The sequence below is a fragment of the Bidens hawaiensis genome, unplaced genomic scaffold (genome assembly GCF_021521415.1).
Source record: "Bidens hawaiensis isolate Kalapana, Puna unplaced genomic scaffold, B.hawaiensis_p1.1 tig00049124_1, whole genome shotgun sequence".
Classification (NCBI taxonomy): domain Eukaryota; kingdom Viridiplantae; phylum Streptophyta; class Magnoliopsida; order Asterales; family Asteraceae; genus Bidens; species Bidens hawaiensis.
The window spans coordinates 87,540-104,918 of record NW_027498792.1 but is presented as its reverse complement, the minus strand read 5'-3'; the positions used below and the strand labels follow the sequence as shown (position 1 = coordinate 104,918).

The 17,379-nt window shown below is 35.9% G+C and overlaps 1 protein-coding gene and 2 pseudogenes across 3 annotated transcripts; 1 reads left to right on the top strand and 2 right to left on the bottom strand.

The window, feature by feature from the left end:
- Positions 1–533: 533 nt before the first annotated feature.
- On the top strand, positions 534–3,926 carry LOC143597826 (uncharacterized; annotated as a pseudogene). Its single transcript, XR_013147003.1, has 6 exons — positions 534–1,196; positions 1,654–1,724; positions 1,949–2,038; positions 2,177–2,368; positions 2,482–2,596; positions 3,570–3,926. The product of XR_013147003.1 is annotated as an uncharacterized LOC143597826 (transcript).
- A 1,079-nt stretch (positions 3,927–5,005) lies between these two features.
- LOC143597829 (CBS domain-containing protein CBSX6-like) lies at positions 5,006–6,509 on the bottom strand. The gene is made up of 2 exons (XM_077076214.1): positions 6,150–6,509; positions 5,006–6,010 (listed from the first exon to the last, which is right to left on the bottom strand). Exons 1-2 carry the CDS (start codon positions 6,485–6,487, stop codon positions 5,074–5,076), a joined length of 1,275 nt encoding a protein of 424 aa, XP_076932329.1. The 5' UTR covers positions 6,488–6,509; the 3' UTR covers positions 5,006–5,073.
- Positions 6,510–8,249: 1,740 nt separating this feature from the next.
- Positions 8,250–13,309, bottom strand: LOC143597828 (protein TIC 20-I, chloroplastic-like; annotated as a pseudogene). The gene is made up of 4 exons (XR_013147004.1): positions 13,231–13,309; positions 12,972–13,097; positions 10,966–11,735; positions 8,250–8,316 (listed from the first exon to the last, which is right to left on the bottom strand). The product of XR_013147004.1 is annotated as a protein TIC 20-I, chloroplastic-like (transcript).
- Between the last annotated feature and the right edge of the window lie 4,070 nt (positions 13,310–17,379).

Sequence of the window (17,379 nt, the reverse complement as noted above, 5' to 3'; positions counted from 1 at the left end):
TATATCGTCAAAGTCAAGGATGTAGAGAAAGCCTTAGCCGATTATTATTATTATTATTATTGTATATTCTTTACAAGTATTGGTGTTGGTGTTGGTGTTGGTGTTGGTGTTGATGTTGGGTTGGAATCGGAAATGTTCCATCCAGACACGCCACAGAACAGAATAGTCCTTTCTTTCTTGACCCTCTCCAAGATTCACTATCAAAGAAGAAGATATTATTAATCCATAGAGACAGACGTGATGCAATGTCCAGCAGCTAATTCCTTCCGTTACAAGAGCAGCAGCCTGCAACCCCGGGAACAGAAGCGTGTGCAGCCCCTTGAGCATCCCCGGTCCACCTGAAAAGGAGTTCTCTGTTGGACTACTCAATCAACATCCCAGGCTGTGTTTCTTGAAGCCACCCTTGTGCTGCTTGCCACCTGGCTCCTCTTCTGCTTCCTTATCGTAAGTAACTCATCATTTTACTTTTACTTTTCTTTTCTTATAACCAGTCATCATTATTACAAATGTATCATCACAGGTTACTTTACCACATGAGAACCATTGAAATACACAGTGTGATCGCTACAAACGCCCCCGATTTAGCATCCTTCCATAACGACATGGAATTCAACATTACCACCATGACATGCTCCAACCTCAACGGACCCCTTACTTTAATAACCGGAAACCCCGCTTTTATCGAACCCAACCGCTTTCCACATTCGTCAACTTCTCTTGCCAAAACACCACAAACGGGCCCACCATAACGCTTAAATGTAACGACTGCCAGCTCCTTAGCGACAGCATATACATTTCATGGCAGTTTGCTGACCTCCCAAACGTGCCAGCTCTCGCTGTTGGGTTTGACTTTAAGTTGACCGCCAGAGACCGCCGCCACAAGAAACATATGAGTTATGTTAGTGGGTCGTTAAAGAATGGAAGCACGAATACTGCAAAGTTTGTTACTTATAGAGGAAGAGATCCGAATATTCTGCAATTTAATTTGTTTCCGAGAATATACCGGAATAAACATGATCTTAGACTTATACAACCTTTGTTTCATGATTTTGTTCCGGGTTCGTCTTTTAGTGACACGAGTCAGCTTCGGGCCTCTCTAGAAGGTTCTAGTGATGGGTATGTCAATACAACGTTTCATATTAATTTCCTTTCGTCTTACATTGTGCAAATTGATAATCAGAGCAATCTCGGGCCTGGTGAGTCATTTGTTGTAATTAGATTTGTTTTTTCATAGATACCTTAAGTGTGTGCATGGAACCAAAAACAGAAAATTTGGTTTTTGGATTCTGATTGTTCGGTTTCGGTTTTTTAAGCCGAAAAAACATGACCCAAAATAAAGAATTGGGCCTGAATTTTTTTTTTCCTTTTTTAAATGCTTAATTGATTATTACACATTTGGATTTGAAACTATTGCACCACACCATTTATTAATGTCTTACAAAGTTTGCTTCGGTTTTTGGTTGATAGCAAAACCAAAGCCAAACTAAAACATAAAACCAAACCATGAGTTTTTTGTTAGTTTCTGTTATTTCGGTTATAACGTATTAGGGTTTACGGTTCAGTTATTTTGGTTTCGTGCACACTCCTAAGTCCTAATAGATATGATGAGTTAAGCATAGTGATCTAACTCATCTTATTATTTGAAGAATGCAGTGGGCTTTCTTGCTGATCTTGGTGGCTTGTACTGTGTTAGTATTGGCATATTTTTCTACCTTTTGGTGCAAGCAAGTATGCGTCATATTCCTTTTTCCTTAAATACTTGTATATACATTTCTACAAAAACAGTTATTAGCTTTCTTTTTTGTCCAAAATATTCAGGATTATTATAAATAATTAGTTTTTTCAATGTATGACTAGTTAGGTTATATTATTATATTGAATTCTAATTTAGCGAGTAAAGTTATTTAGGAGGTTGTATATGATCCTAATTATAGTTTTTGTTAAATAGTTTGAATATAGATTCAAGAGATTCCGACACGAGGACGCGGTAATGAGAAGTATTAGAAACAGTCGGAAAGCCCAAGAACGGTGAAACAAGGTATTATGATATCTTATTTAATCGTATAGCATGTTCGTTTAGATGGTTGGATGTAAGCAACAATAATGAGTTTTTAATTATTTTGTATTGTGCACTCACTTTGAAATTTTGAATGATTTGTTTTATAACTGGAACTAGTTAAGGAAGTATGTAAGTTTTACATGGGGTCGTGGAATATCACCGTTTGAAGATTCAGTTTCTGTGGAAATGGAGTGCTGCAATTGTTTTGCGGTTCCTAAAGGTGGGCCAGCTTCATCCGTTAATCAAAGGAAACAAATACGAATGGATACCATTAGTTTCAATAATAAAGTTACCACACCGAGTGACAAGGTAATCATTTGGCAGTCCATCATGACAAGATGAACTGTTCATTTGATGGACATTAAGTTTGATTTTACAAAACAACTCGTCACTCAGATTGCGTGTATTCATCTCCTTTGCAGGTATTAAGGGATGTAAATTGTCAGGAAGAACAAAATGGAAACAGTATTATATGTTCATCTGATGTAGATCCACAAGTTATGGCTGCTGATGATATACCTTTTCCACCGTCATTAGGTAACTATAATGACTGAACCTAGAATTGGCAAGATGGGCGGGTCAGTTGGGTTGATAATAACGGGCGTGGTTGAAAAGTGTCATTCTTAGTTAATTGGGCTGAGTTGGGTTCACCCGCCCACAACCCTTTTTGTCCGTTTGTTATTGGTGGCAATCATGGCCCATTCTTCAAATAATGGGTTTATTTGGGTAAAAAAAATATGCATATGTGTTGATTTGTGTTATCTCAAATTAGTCTCCTTCGGGCCACTGTTGTAAAACTAACTCAAAGCTGGCCGACGGGTAGGATTTTACTATTTTCCTGGTCTTGGGTCGATGCTGGTAAACCCATTTGCTCACCTCTATATCATCACCACTTACCAAGTCATTTCAACCCATCTTAGTTACCAGAACCACCGTTTTAATCATCATCATCATCATCGTACTCAGTATATCCCACCAATAGCAAAGCTATGGTATGGTCTGAGGAGGGTAAGATGTAGACAGCCTTACCTCTACCCCATGGGGATAGAGAGGCTGCTTCCGGTGAGACCCCCGGCTCGATAGTAGTTTTGCATCAAGCCTTGGACATATTACATAAGGCACATAGCACTCAATCATCGGGACGCCGGCTGATTGGTGCATGTACCCTTGTCTTTCGGCTATCAACGCCACCACATGATGCCTGATTAACCTTCCATCACTTTTAACGTTATTTTCACAAAATTAGTAAAATAAAGTCAAAATTAGTGCAATTTTACTTTTGCCCACCCGAGGGTTCACACATATATACATTATATGCGCGCACCGCAAGCAGGGCACCAGAACCACCGTTTTAAGCCATTACCATGTCGATGCTTTTTTTACGCTGTCCTGTTTTGACCAGTCACTTGAACCCGCGCTGTTTGTGAGGCTTACCGTTTATGGTTACAAAAAAAACAATGTTATTACAATACTTTCAACCTGTTCCTTATATATATGTTTGTTTTGGTAGAAATGAAGGCATGTTTGGAAATTAGCATTCCAGAAATCCAGAAAAGCCTTAAAGATCTGTACGCGTACAAAATGTTGCTTAGAGAGAAGTTGGTTAGCACTCAAGCTACAATCCATGCTTTAACATCAAAGGCTTCAGCATCTTCATCAGACCGATAGTGTGCAGTTTGTTTATATTGTTGTGATTCATTCTAGTCAGTAGTTTTTATATGTTTCCTTTTGAAAGTAAAAGGAAGTCAAGTTTGGTATTCAGGTTTTTTTATGCTTCAGTTTGGCTGTAAAAGTATTTGTATCACGACGGTTTCATACATGTAAGTTTGAGGCATATATAGTTAAATGCGAACACATGTGAAAAGTTTCTATGGGGTGTTTTTTTTTTTTGATAACTGAGAACCTGTATCACTATCAATACCCCGCTAACCAACGGAACAACGCAAATTGCAGCTTGCACCGAAACTGGTTTTGAGCTACAGTTTCACAAACTGGTTTTGGGCCCAAACTGGATTGGATCGACTCATAAGGTAGCCGAAACAGGTTTGGCCTAACCCAGTTTGGTTTAGAAACTAATTTCAAGTGAAAAAAGAATTGGATTGGTTTGAACTTTGAAACCAGTTTCAACCGGACTTAGATCAGTTTTAAGCGGTTTCAATTGAGAAGTTATCAAAACCAATTTACAAACCGTCAGGTCGAATCGAAACCAAATTGGTTTCTGGGTCAAATTCGTTTCAGTTTAGAAGCAGTTTCGAAGGGCAACACAAAAGACATTTGCCCGGAGGACATGGTTTTGGGTTGTTAAGTTGCATACTTGCATTGTATCATCACAGTTTCATATATGTATTCAAGGCAGCATAGTTCATCATCATCATCATCATCATCATCATCATCATCATCATCATCATCGTACTCAGTATATCCCACCAATAGCAAAGCTATGGTAGGGTCTGAGGAGGGTAAGATGTAGACAGCCTTACCTCTACCCCATGGGGATAGAGAGGCTGCTTCCGGTGAGACCCCCGGCTCGATAGTAGTTCTGCATCAAGCCTTGGACATATTACATAAGACACATAGCACTCAATCATCGGGACGCCGGCTGATTGGTGCATGTACCCTTGTCTTTCGGCTATCAACGCCACCACATGATGCCTGATTAACCTTCCATCACTTTTAACGTTATTTTCACAAAATTAGTAAAATAACGTCAAAATTAGTGCAATTTTACTTTTGCCCACCCGAGGGTTCACACATATATACATTATATGCGCGCACCGCAAGTATGCAACTATAGTTCATGCATGAAAATATAACATATTATACACATGAATTTATTTATTAATTAATAACAAATATGACCTCAAACAAAAAACAAAGACAAGACCAAGTGAAGGTCCACAAGATGAAACCATAGCAAAACCACACTGCGAATTAAACACGAACCACAACCAAACCTTTCTTTAACATAGCTGACCCGACCCAAAAACAGTATTCCAACCAGAAAAAAGTCTTTTTTAACATTTACATTCCTGATTCACTTCTTGCTTCAACTGAACCTCGGGAACAGGGGCGGCAGGGGGGCGGGTAACAGCCGCCAAGATATCAGCATACCCAACCAACCCAACCAACACATCATCATTCTCAGTCTCAGTCACCCACACATGAGTAGCCCGATGCGACAACATCTGAGCCATAACCGCAGCCAACGAGCTAGTCGTCTTACACGTTAAAGGCACACTCCGACCCCTATACATGCTCCTATTAACCCCAAAACTTTGACTCGAAGGATTATGATTAAAAAACCCGATACTCCTGCTGCTAAACGTCCTCTGCCTAATCAACCGCCCACCATTGGCGGCACCCGCACTGTCACCGCCCCCAGCCGCCACCAAATCAGGGAGATACCGCGATGACTGGTTATCTTCCACACCCGTCACAAATTGGCCTGCAGAAAGATTAGCAAGCGCCCACGCCGCAGCTAAATAATCACATTTCCATAACTTAGATGCCGAGATCTCCCCAATTATCTTGTGTTGACCGTCTGGTGTCGGGTCAACAACTGCGAACGCGCTTGGTTCACGCGGGATCTTACGTGCAGCTTCGATTGCGGGTGATGAGGCTTCAATTGAGCAGTAATTAGGGTTTATTGCACCGAGAGATGAGATGGAGGATAGAGGAAGGGGGGCTAATGCTCCTAAACAACCTATTAAGAAACGGATAACGTCTTCGCGTGAAAGACAGCAATATTTGTCCCGGATTATGGTTGCTGGTGTTGAGGATGAAGATCGGTTGATGTTGGGGATTGCGATGCTTGGATTGCTATCGATGTTTTTGAGCCATTTTCCGTTGTAGAGAATTGAGAAGCGTTTGCTCATGCCTCGCCAGCCGAGGCTTTTAGGAACGAGAAGGCGTCGCACCCCGTGCTTCATTATTTCCAATGCGTCGATTAATCTAGCCCATCATGAGCAAATCATATTAAAACTAACACATACATAATCCCATCAAAAATGAAATTGCTAAGAATCAATCAAGTGTGTTGAATGTAAGTAATAATATATATAAAGGTAAAGGTAAAGGTAAGTAAACTAACCTTGTGCCAGGATCAACTTCCTTCAACAAAGTATTATCAGGAACAAGAAATTCAGAAACCGGTGTCTTCAAGGCTTTCAGTTGATCATTCAAACAATCATCTCTAGCCAAGAAGGCAACGATATCGAGCGGATTCAAGATCCCCAGAAACCGCTGATGCCTCGTTTCGGCATTCTCAATCAAACCGGATCTCCTCTTCCAAACCGCAATCCCGCAGTCAGTCGATTCTCCGATGGCCCTGATCGCCGCTTCCACCGTTTCGTTCTCGGTAAATTCCACCAGCTCCGGCTTCCCCACCGTCAGATCCCCAACCACATGATACAAAAACACTGATGCCATCTTGATTGATAAACCACCCACTTCAACTTTCGATTGAAACTGATCCAGTTATAAGAGGGTATGCAGAAAAATTAAAAGAAGGTGGAAACGAGTGATGGGTAACTTCAAACAAGAGGAAATGAACAACTCATGACAAGAATTCGCCATGAAGCAATTTCAGCAACAAAGCCCATCAAATTTGTTGGATTGGATTCGATTCGATTGGATTGGCTTTTGTGTTTAGGGTTCTATTCTAAGATTTGATAAGGTTATTATTATTATTATTATTATTGATGGGGGGAGAAAAAAGAGAAGAGACGTGTGAGTAATGATATTTATTAATCAGGAATTATTATTGTTGAGTTGGGACAAATACTTGGTGGATGGGGGGTGGTGGTGGTATAACATCCAAAATTGATTTTTGCAACCAATCATACACTATTAAACAATTTTTATATGTGTTGTCTTTCTAATCCAAATTAGGAAATAATGTAATCACACCATGATTAAGTTGGGTTATGGGGTTTAATATACTTGCTAGACCATATACATTATCATTATCGATTAAATTTGTTTATAGAATTAATTCAATGTAATTGTTAAACCTCCTTTCTAACGGACTCGTATACTCCATATATGGTCTACATAGAGAGGTCTCTTGAAAGGCAGAGCTAAAAGGGGAGCGTACTTAAACATGATTCCCTCAAGATTGAATACAAATAATGTGGCATATCGAGTTTTAACATCTCTTTTATTTATTCATATAAACTTGTATTATATACATTAATAACTTTATTATATCACATTTAATATTAAAATCATTTAAGAGAATGATAAAGATATGGGATGGTTATTTTTTAAAACATTAATTTGCATATATTTTTAGACTGCATTTTGATTTATATTAACTATTTTACTAATAAAATATATGTTTATAAAAATAAGCCTTCTATTTTAAATATCTTCTATTTGCTACATATAACTTATTACACGGTTTTTAAAGAAACTTGGTTACTATTCTATTAAGTTATTCCTTAAAATATTATTGTTCTCACAATGATTTAGTCTTCTATACTTTTTCTAATATATTAATTAGTTCATATATATTAGTTTAATAATAATAATAACAACTTTTGGTTTTATAATATAGATTAATAATATTTTAGAGTTGAATTCTGAATAACTTAATACGAACAATTTCTTTTTAATGTAAATAATTTCTTTTTTATTCTAATTATTTATATCTTCACATTTTAAATGTTAAGGTAAGCAATGATTGCGTAGCACCTATGACCCCCTTTAACAATCCTTAAGCCAAGTGATATACATGAAGCATGATGAAGCTTGTTCCTAGGTGAAGTATAGGCGTATCGCATGAGAATGGAACATTCAGCATTCCCCTTTGAAGCATGAGAAAGATCAACACCACACGGGTGAGGTGTCCATTTTATTTATTCGTTTACAATTCTCTTTATTAAACATTATTTAAAAAAACCGAATATTGAAGAATGAAACATGTTAAGGGATGGAGGCAATTGGTGAATGAGTTTGTGAACATGAAAAATAGAGAGAACGTATAATAACACATGACCTTGAATACCTTCACAACATGAGGTCTTTTGACCACCGGATCTTCGTTCAGTTTTGATGATACAACAGTTCAGTCCATGGATGTAAACTCGTAACCACTTGTATCGTTTTTAATACAATATACATAATAATTTTGCAGGAAAAAGAAGGCCCGGCGGCAAAAATCAGCTGATTCAGCTTGTGGTTACTAAAGACCTAACGCTTCCATCAAAACAAGGAAAAACCTACTCACCAAAATCATAGCATAAGTCTATATCTCTCTATCTAATAAACCAATGGGTTTTTCACCAAATTTCTTTAAATTGCCACGTGACATTTTCTCATTTATTTAATTATTTTATTAATATGTTTTCAAAAACAAAGTCGCGCTTATCATGTTCAAATCTATTTTTATCAACATATTCACATCTTCTCTAACCCTAACAATGAAACAATCACCATTTGGTTATTGTATTGAAATCCATCAATCATCAACTTAACGGTATGTATCAAAGCTTTAAGAACCGATTCATATATTCAATTTAGAAATAATTCGTAACATCTAATCCGATTTAAACAATCAATTTACATTATTTGCAATCCGATTCATAGATTCAATCGATCAATATTTGTAATCCGTTTCAAAGATTCAGTTTATATGTAATCCTCAACCCGAATTCTATTATGATTATATATGCAAACTGCGATCTTTCAATACTAACCCTAATTTTGATTATTACTTAACAGTGCAATGTCGATTCAATTTATAGTCTCGGTTCAATTTTTTACAGATTCGATTATCCAACGGTGCTGGATAGTTAATGGCAATGTTTGTTTACACTGTTGGTTTTTTGTCCCTGTCTTGCGTTAGGTAATCTTCTTCAATCTGTTAATTTCACTATTTTTATAGGTTAGCTGTTGTATGTTATGCCTTGGGTTTCAATTGTAATAGTTTTAATGTTGTTTCCTAGTTGTGCTTAACATTTATTTTTGCGTGTTTGAGTAGATAGTTAGTTTGGTGTATGGTTTTGTGTTTACTACTACTCTGTTTGAATGTTTAAGTAATTTAGGTTACACAACTAATGGTACTATTAATGTTACACAACTTTATTGCAGGTCCATTTTCCGAAATCCATATATCTTTAACGAATCTTTAGTCGACTACACATTGGTAAGTACCCTTTTTTTGTGCTTACGTTCAACCACATTGCAAATCTTCTAATCTTTACAAACTCCACATGTATTATATCTTTAAAATATATCTTTAAAACGACCACGTTCAACCCGAACCCATTTTCATTATAACCTAATTGACACCCTTTTTTATTAACGGACGTCTAACACAACTTTACAAAGATGTTCTCTTTGTAACTTATCAAAAAGATTGAAACTTTAGTTTCTGTCTTCTTACCTGATGGCTTCACTTTTTGTTTACCATGACAACTCTATATTGAATTACTCTATATTTAGTATTTACCCATGTAACACAAGTGATATATGAAATTAAGTATCTAGAAATTCATATACAAAGAAAATATCTCATTAGTAAAGTATCTAGAATTATGTGCATACGGGTCAAAATGGCAAGTTGGCTACTAGGGGTATATTTGGGATATTTTATGTCAAATGATATTCTGCACATCCAAATTAGAAGGAAAGGGGTGATTGTTTTACCAAACAATCAAGTTAGGATGCTACAATATCATGGTATATCTAAAATTAAAATTTTGTTTGTAACAGCTAGCTCTTAAATTTCACCAAAGTTTGTAGTTATAGACCTCCATAAAAGTGGCAAGTTTACAAGTATGTGCTTATTTTCTGATCTATTATAGATTCATAGTCATGTTAACCAATTGGTTGTTTGTGATTTCTAAATGGAATGACTTTTGAGCTCTAATTACTCTACTGCAGTGATATTCCTTTGTTTTTTTTCTTTAATTATTTTTGGTCTTTTTTAAATTGGGTTTTAAATTTATTTATCTGAAACTGATATGAGATAACGAAAGTAGTTTAATGAGTTTTTAGGCACTTGAGTTTGTATTTATAAGTTAATCAAACAAGGGCATTTTTGTCATTTAACATATTTGTCCCATTTCCTTTTAAAAACACTCGAGGACACAATTTTATAACGCCGGTTCAAATTTAACCCAGTAATGGGTCACCTTTTTGCTTTGTTAACTGTAAAAAAAAGGTTTTTAAAATCTGGTCAAATTTAACCCGCTAACGGGCCAACTTTTTGTTTCATTAACTGGCCAATTTTATATACTTAACTGGCCAGAACAAGGTTTTTGCTAACATGTCGGTGTTTGGTTTAACAGGTAAAAAACTGATTGGTTTTTTAATATATAAATTTATATATACTGAATTGGTTGATTTTTGCCATTTCGTTTATTTATATGAATATTGTTTTTTTGGGCATTAAGGTCCATAAGAATGATGATCTGGATCATATATGATTTGAATGTATTTTAATGTTACAGTTGGGAACCGATATTGACAATTACATGGTTCAAGAACTCGAGGGGACTAAAACAAGTGGGACTGGTGAAGCAAAACGTATAGATCCCAATGTTAAATCGATTCATTTTCTTAATTAATGCACAAAATTGACATTAGTCATTCTTGTAGTATCTCTTGTAGTCTATAAAGCAAGGGCTAGAGTAAGAAATATTCTTCTATACAAGGTAACTTATGTTATAATCTATAAAGCATCTAATTATTTAATCTTTTGGTTGTTATCAATATCAAGTAAATTGATATATTTGATTTGGGAACTTTGTGCAGCATATTGAAAACTTTAGTAACTGTTTGTGCTTCTAATGTAATTAGTGATGAAAAGAAATTGAGTGACTTTGTTGCCCAAGTTAGATTAGTGCTGAAAGACTACCCAAACCTCTCACGTTTCAATTTTTCAAGTCAACCTAGTAAACCAATATATTTGTAGGGAAACTAGAGACTAAAGTAATAATATATTGTCTAAAACAAAAGGCTTACATAATTAAAAAGACCCTAAAACAGCAGCCCACAAACAAACAAACAAACAACAATATCCATCCATCTTACTCGTATGGGATTTGAATATAAGCCGCATCCGACACAAATGGGACATCCGCATACATCCCAACAAGACAACACCGAATACACTCCAAAACTGTAAACAAAAACGCAAACGCAAACGCAGTCCAAAAATGCATCCCAGCCTTTCCCCAATACCACGCACCAGGCAGCCACCGCCACACAGTCCCTGTCACCTGCAACGCAATTTCCAACAGCATTCACGACACCACATGAAACCTAAAAAAGTGGGGCCACTCTTTCCTTCTAACAACCGCCAGGTAAGCAACTATGAAATACGCAATCAAAAACCAACTTGGTAGACCCCCGAGCGCACTTAGAAAAGGGTAAGTTAGGAACTCAAAAGATTCCAAAAACGGGTGAAGGTGATATGCGGTTTCTGCATACATCCATGTTTCATGAAGTGGCATTAGGTATGGTAAGCATGCTAATGTCCTCCAATACCATCTTGGTTTTTTCTCCATTGGCGGGAATTTGAAACTAAATGGGGCCGCATCCTTTGATGCTCGTGGAGTGATTGCAGAGTGGCGGCTTCTAGGTAACCTGAGTGGTGGTTTGTAAGTGAAATGACTGATTTGCCCGTTGAGTGGGGATGATGCAGCAGACAGATGAGTATATGGAGACCCTAGAAAAAAAAGGCGATTAGTTAGTTAGTGTGTAAATTATACAGAAACTATATCGGTGAACAAGAATCTAATTTTTAGAAGTAAATTAAATAGAAGGTTTAATACATTAATATGTTCTTCCGATGACTTCTGACCCGTTTGCCTTTTAGCAAATATTTTATTTTACACCTTAAAATAACCAATCTGAACGGACCAATTTTAAGTAAATGGGCCAACATTCGTGTTCGTTTAACTTTGAACGAACAAGGTTTTATTGTTAGTGTGTGTTCTTTAAAAAAACTAACAGTTTGGGTTCGTTTATGTTAAAGAACAGTTCATGAACGTAAGTGAACAAACATAAGTGAAGATAGATGAACACACATAACTGAGCTATAACCAACTGAAAGTAAATGTGAACAACAATGTGTTGGGCCCAAAAGGTTAATTGTAATGAGCCTAAAAAATGTAAATGAATGTATTGACAAACGAAACGAAAGAGAAACAATGTAAAAGAACGTAAACGAACAAACATAAATGAACGTAAACGAACATTCATGAACATATATGAACGAATAAGACATGTGTTCATGTTCGTTCATTTATTAAATAAATGAAATTCCCGTCACATGGTTCAAAAATGGTTCAATGAACGATCGGTTTGTTTGCATGCCTAAATGATCTTTTCACCACTACAAGAATCTAATATTTAGAACATGTGTATAGATGTTAACAGAAGTGCAAGCACAAACTAATATAAAAACGGCGGAACTTTATACACACTTAAACTCTTCTTTGATATAAATAACTTTCAACTTCTATTGGTATAAAAAAAACAACCCTTTGATAATATTAAAGAGACTCTATATATAACTTTCATTTTAACACCCACCGACCATTTTTTTTAATTAGAAACGTGTATATTCTCAAATCCGTTAGAATTCGTGTAGAGATCTCGAACTCTTTTAGTCTTTCATGTAAATGATTCCCTTCACTTTAATACTTTGATGATTGCATAAATGTACACCAAGTTGGCTATGGTTGGAAGCTTAGAATGTTAAAAAAAGATATAAAACCTCCGTATAGTTCAACTTCCTCACAAATAATTTTAGAACTAGGTGTGTTGCAAAATACAGCTTACAGTATTATGAAAATCAATTGAGATTATATATCATCAAGAAAATGACAATTCAAACATGTTTCTCCCACCAGACCCGACCCGTTCGCCAGTCCTACTTTAGCAGATTAAAACTACAAACCTTGGGGAGAGAAAGATCTGTGCTCCTGATGAACACATTCAGATCTTGACTTGTTCTTCTTACAGTTGAACAACTGCCCCCCATATATATTTAAAATCATACTGAAACAAACACCTTGGTCTAAACCTACAAAACTAAAACATCATATATATTCCCATAAGAAGTAACAATAATAAACCTTCGAATCAAAGATATATTTTCATTTTAGGGGTAATTCTGGCGAATTATGTAGTAAGAAAAATACTGGAATGGACTTCACCTGTTTTATCACCGGCGGCCAATACTGGAAATGACGCCGATGAGGGTTTTGTTTTACATGGATGAAAAGAAAAAGATAATGTAATAAAATTTATTTATTTTGGAGTATTTACACAAACCATCCCTTAGGTTTGGCTGTTCAATGTAAGCCCCCCTCTACAACCACGTGGCACTATAATGCCCCTTTATGGTTTCACGCAACGAGAGGCTTTAAACCTTTTCTTTTTCATAAAACAAATAAAACCAACGCAATAAAATAAAATACAATAATAATACAAAACAAATTAAATCAAAAACTAAATTACATTAAAAACACATAAATAAAAACTAAATAAAGTTACAACTATTTTTAGTTGTCGCCATTATTTTGCTTGTTCCTCCAAAGATGTTCGGCCAAATCCAATCGAAAACTGTAATTTGTTTTCCTTTTTCGTGTACTTCATAAATTAGCAAGTTTCTCATCATCGTTTAATGTTGAGATCGGCTCTGGCTCATCGTTGTATTCGCTGTCACACCCTCATCTAAGGCTAGGAGTGCGATCCATAAGTTGGTATCGTAATTGTAAATAAATCAGAGTTACGTTTATTTGCGGAAGACTTATAAAACTATAAGGATCGAAAATGTAATATTTATATTTACAATCAAAAGACGGGGTTATAAAGACACCCGTTTAAGTTGTACAAAAGACTACTTGTTTATTTTTTTACAAACCACCATATATATTAAGTTTACAAAATAAATCCGAGCCATCGGATATATCAATAGCACTTCGATATTCCAAGTGCTAATCTTGTTCACCTGCAAAATGTAATAAAATACGTCAGCAACGAATGTTGGTGAACACGCTGACGCAAAAATACTTTCTTTTATTTAATTACCCCTCGAGACTACGTCTACCTCGGCCCAACGTGGCTTAGGAATAATCAAGTCAAATAACACATTATAAACTAGAGCCTCTACACTAGGTCACCTCACAAACACCGCAACGCTTGACTTAGTTAAGTACCCGTAAATATACACAACGGTCGTACTCCCTGCAGGAGAGCGTCCTACGACCAAGGGTGGTGCGATCATGTCCATACATCGCATAGTACCACCTATGTAAGGATCCAGACATATGTATATCACAGCCTGAGGGCTAGGTTCATACCCATAGTTATAATGGTTTTAGGAACACATAGTTCCTTGTAAACAATTTCATATAACAAGTTGACACATTTTGAAAACAAGTTTAAAAGTTTGGGGGCGTATTCACCTTAACTCTTTAGGATCGGCTTCACTCACCGTCCAAGGGTCTTTCCCTTTTCTTTATCTCGAACATATAGTTACGAGTATAAATATTTTTTAGTCGGATACACGATACGGCTTAAGACCTTTGGTCTTATATCTCAATCATCGATTGAACCTTTAGTTCAATTCTCATTTACTTGAAAACCTCTTGTTTAAAAGTAAATTATAAACCTTTAGTTTATAAAAACCCGACGTTTCTTCTTCTCCAAGAAACGTAATCTTTTCTTTTATTATTTAAGAATACTCTTTATCCATTAAATAATATTCTCATAACAAAGAACATATACATATATACTTACACACATATATATGTTATCACAATATTCAACAATCATACTTTCATTCGTTTCTTTGTTATGTTTTCTTTTCTTTTTTTTTATCGAGGCATCGAGTATATCCTCGACTTAAGGCTTAAGTCTTTAATATAATATTAAATTATATTGAATTCGATATTACGCCTAACCTCAATGGCGTACCGAAATCCTAGGGACTTGAGCAGCACTCCGACGCCGCTTTACTTCTCGATCGTCAAATGAGTATACCAAACTTCAAATTTTTCAGAGTTTGTTATAACCATTTTAACAACCTGATTCGTTATAGTTGATTCGTTGTCAACTATAGAATATTCTTTACTTGATTTGCTAAGATAGTTATGTGATTCATTCAGCTTGGCTGAGTGATTCGTTATCTGGATTCGTTACTTTGAGCCTGGATTCGTTAATCTAATTCGTCAAATTGATTCGTCAAGTTGACCTGAATCGTTGACTTAATTTGTTATATAGTTCGTGAACACTTTTCCTGGTTCGTTATCTAGATATCTTTCAATTTGTTATCTTGATTCGTTAACTCTATTTCTGATTTGTTACTGTCAAGTCGTTATCTTGATTCGTTAAAGTTACTGTTCACAATTCGTTAAAGTTACTATTCACAGTTCGTTTAAGATATTTTCAAGTTCAACCCTTGAAGTTTAATTGTCTTGTTACTTATCAAGATGGCTGGTTTTTACGCGTTAGCTACTCAAAACGTGCTAATGCAGCAAATGTTACAATTGGATACGGACATTGGATCTCATTCCAAGTGTCCTAGATTGATGAAATTTAGTGACTTTGCTAAATGAAAACCTCGTTTCCGTGCTCATTTGGATTCTGTTCACCCCGATTGTTCTTATTGTTTGGATGAAGTGTATACTATTCCAATGATCGAAGATGAGACAATTGGTTTCACACCTAAAGCTATCTCACAGTATTCTCAAGAAGAAAAGAAAGCTTTGGAGATTGAAACGAAAGCATACTCAACGCTTACAATGGCTTTACCTGGAAACATATTTCATCAAGTCGGTAGTATCAAAATTTGTGCTTCGTTGTTTCAACACATTCGTATGAGAAGTATGCGTAACACTGCTGAAAGCAAGAAAGTGATGTTAAAGTTTCAATTTAGAAATTTTAATTTACTTAAAGGCGAGACTGTTGAAGAGATGACAACATGATTTAATCATCTGATAGCTGAAATGGATAAGATGAAGTTGGAAACTTCTGAAGTTGATAAGATTGATACCGTCAAGAGTGCTTTACCGAGTTCTTACTCAACTTTCTTAATGGTATTAAAGGAAAATAATTATTTCAGTAATGAAGATTTGACTGCAACTGAATTCATGCAAAAGATCGAAGCTCGTGAATATGATCTTAATTGTCAAAAGTCTTCTAAAGAAAATCAAGATCTAGCTTTTTATGGTGGAAGTATGCCTTTGAGTTCAACAATTTCAATCACCGCATTTTTGACACAAAATGCAAGTGACAATGCTACAACTATCTATAGTGATCCACGTGCTTGTTTCTGCACTGCTGGAAGTTCTGGGTCACCTGGTGCTTCTGGTTCTTCTGTAGGGTCTGGAAATGCAACTCCTGCAAATCAATTCTCATCACAACCAAATGTGAACATGAGGGAGGCTGAACAAAACTTTGCTTTCTTATCTGCCTTCATGACTTCTTATGAGAATTTGGTTAGTAGTAAAATTGCCACAAGTGATTTAACTGATGAAGATTATGACCAAATCGATCCTGATGATTTGGAACTCATGGATTTGAAATGGAATATGGCATTGATCGTCAGAAAGGTGAAAAGGTTAATGCAACGAACTGGCAAAGATCTTCCATCACTAAACAAGAAATTGGGGTTCGATAAATTGAAAGTTAAGTGTTAAACTGTCAAGAGTTTGGGAATTTTGCTAAAAAAATGTGATAAGCCAAAGAAGGAGTATACTGGTCCTAGAAAACAAGATCAAAGTTCATCTGGGAAAAATGGATATGATGCTGGGAAGTATTCTGGAACCACACCATCTTCTTCTGGGTCCAAGCTATGCTGTCCAATATGGATGGAACTGATTGGTCACAAAGATTGCTGTGCAATAACAATCAAGCTAATCTGGCTATGTTCGGGTCAAATGAAACTTTTCAAGATGCAAGTGGGAGTGAGCTATCTTCTGACAATGATACTGAGTTTGATTCTGACAACTCGTGTGAAAAGCTTCCAACTACTTTTGCATGCATGGCCAAAATCAATGAGGTTAGTTCTTCTATTTATTGTGTTGAATGTGAGAAAAACAAGCCTAAGTTAGAATCCTTGAAAAGTCACAATGACTGTTTAGTGAAAGAAATTGCTTCACTAAAGGATACTTATCGACAATCTTTAGAATCTCAGATAAGATCTAGGGAGAATATTGAAGCCTTGTCGATAAGTAATCATGATCTCAAAGCTGAGTTATCAGTTAAAATGACGATTAATGATCAAAAATTTCAAGAAATCTTGAAACATCGTTCTAAGATAACCGAGTTTGAGAATGAAGTTCTTGAGTTGAAAAAAC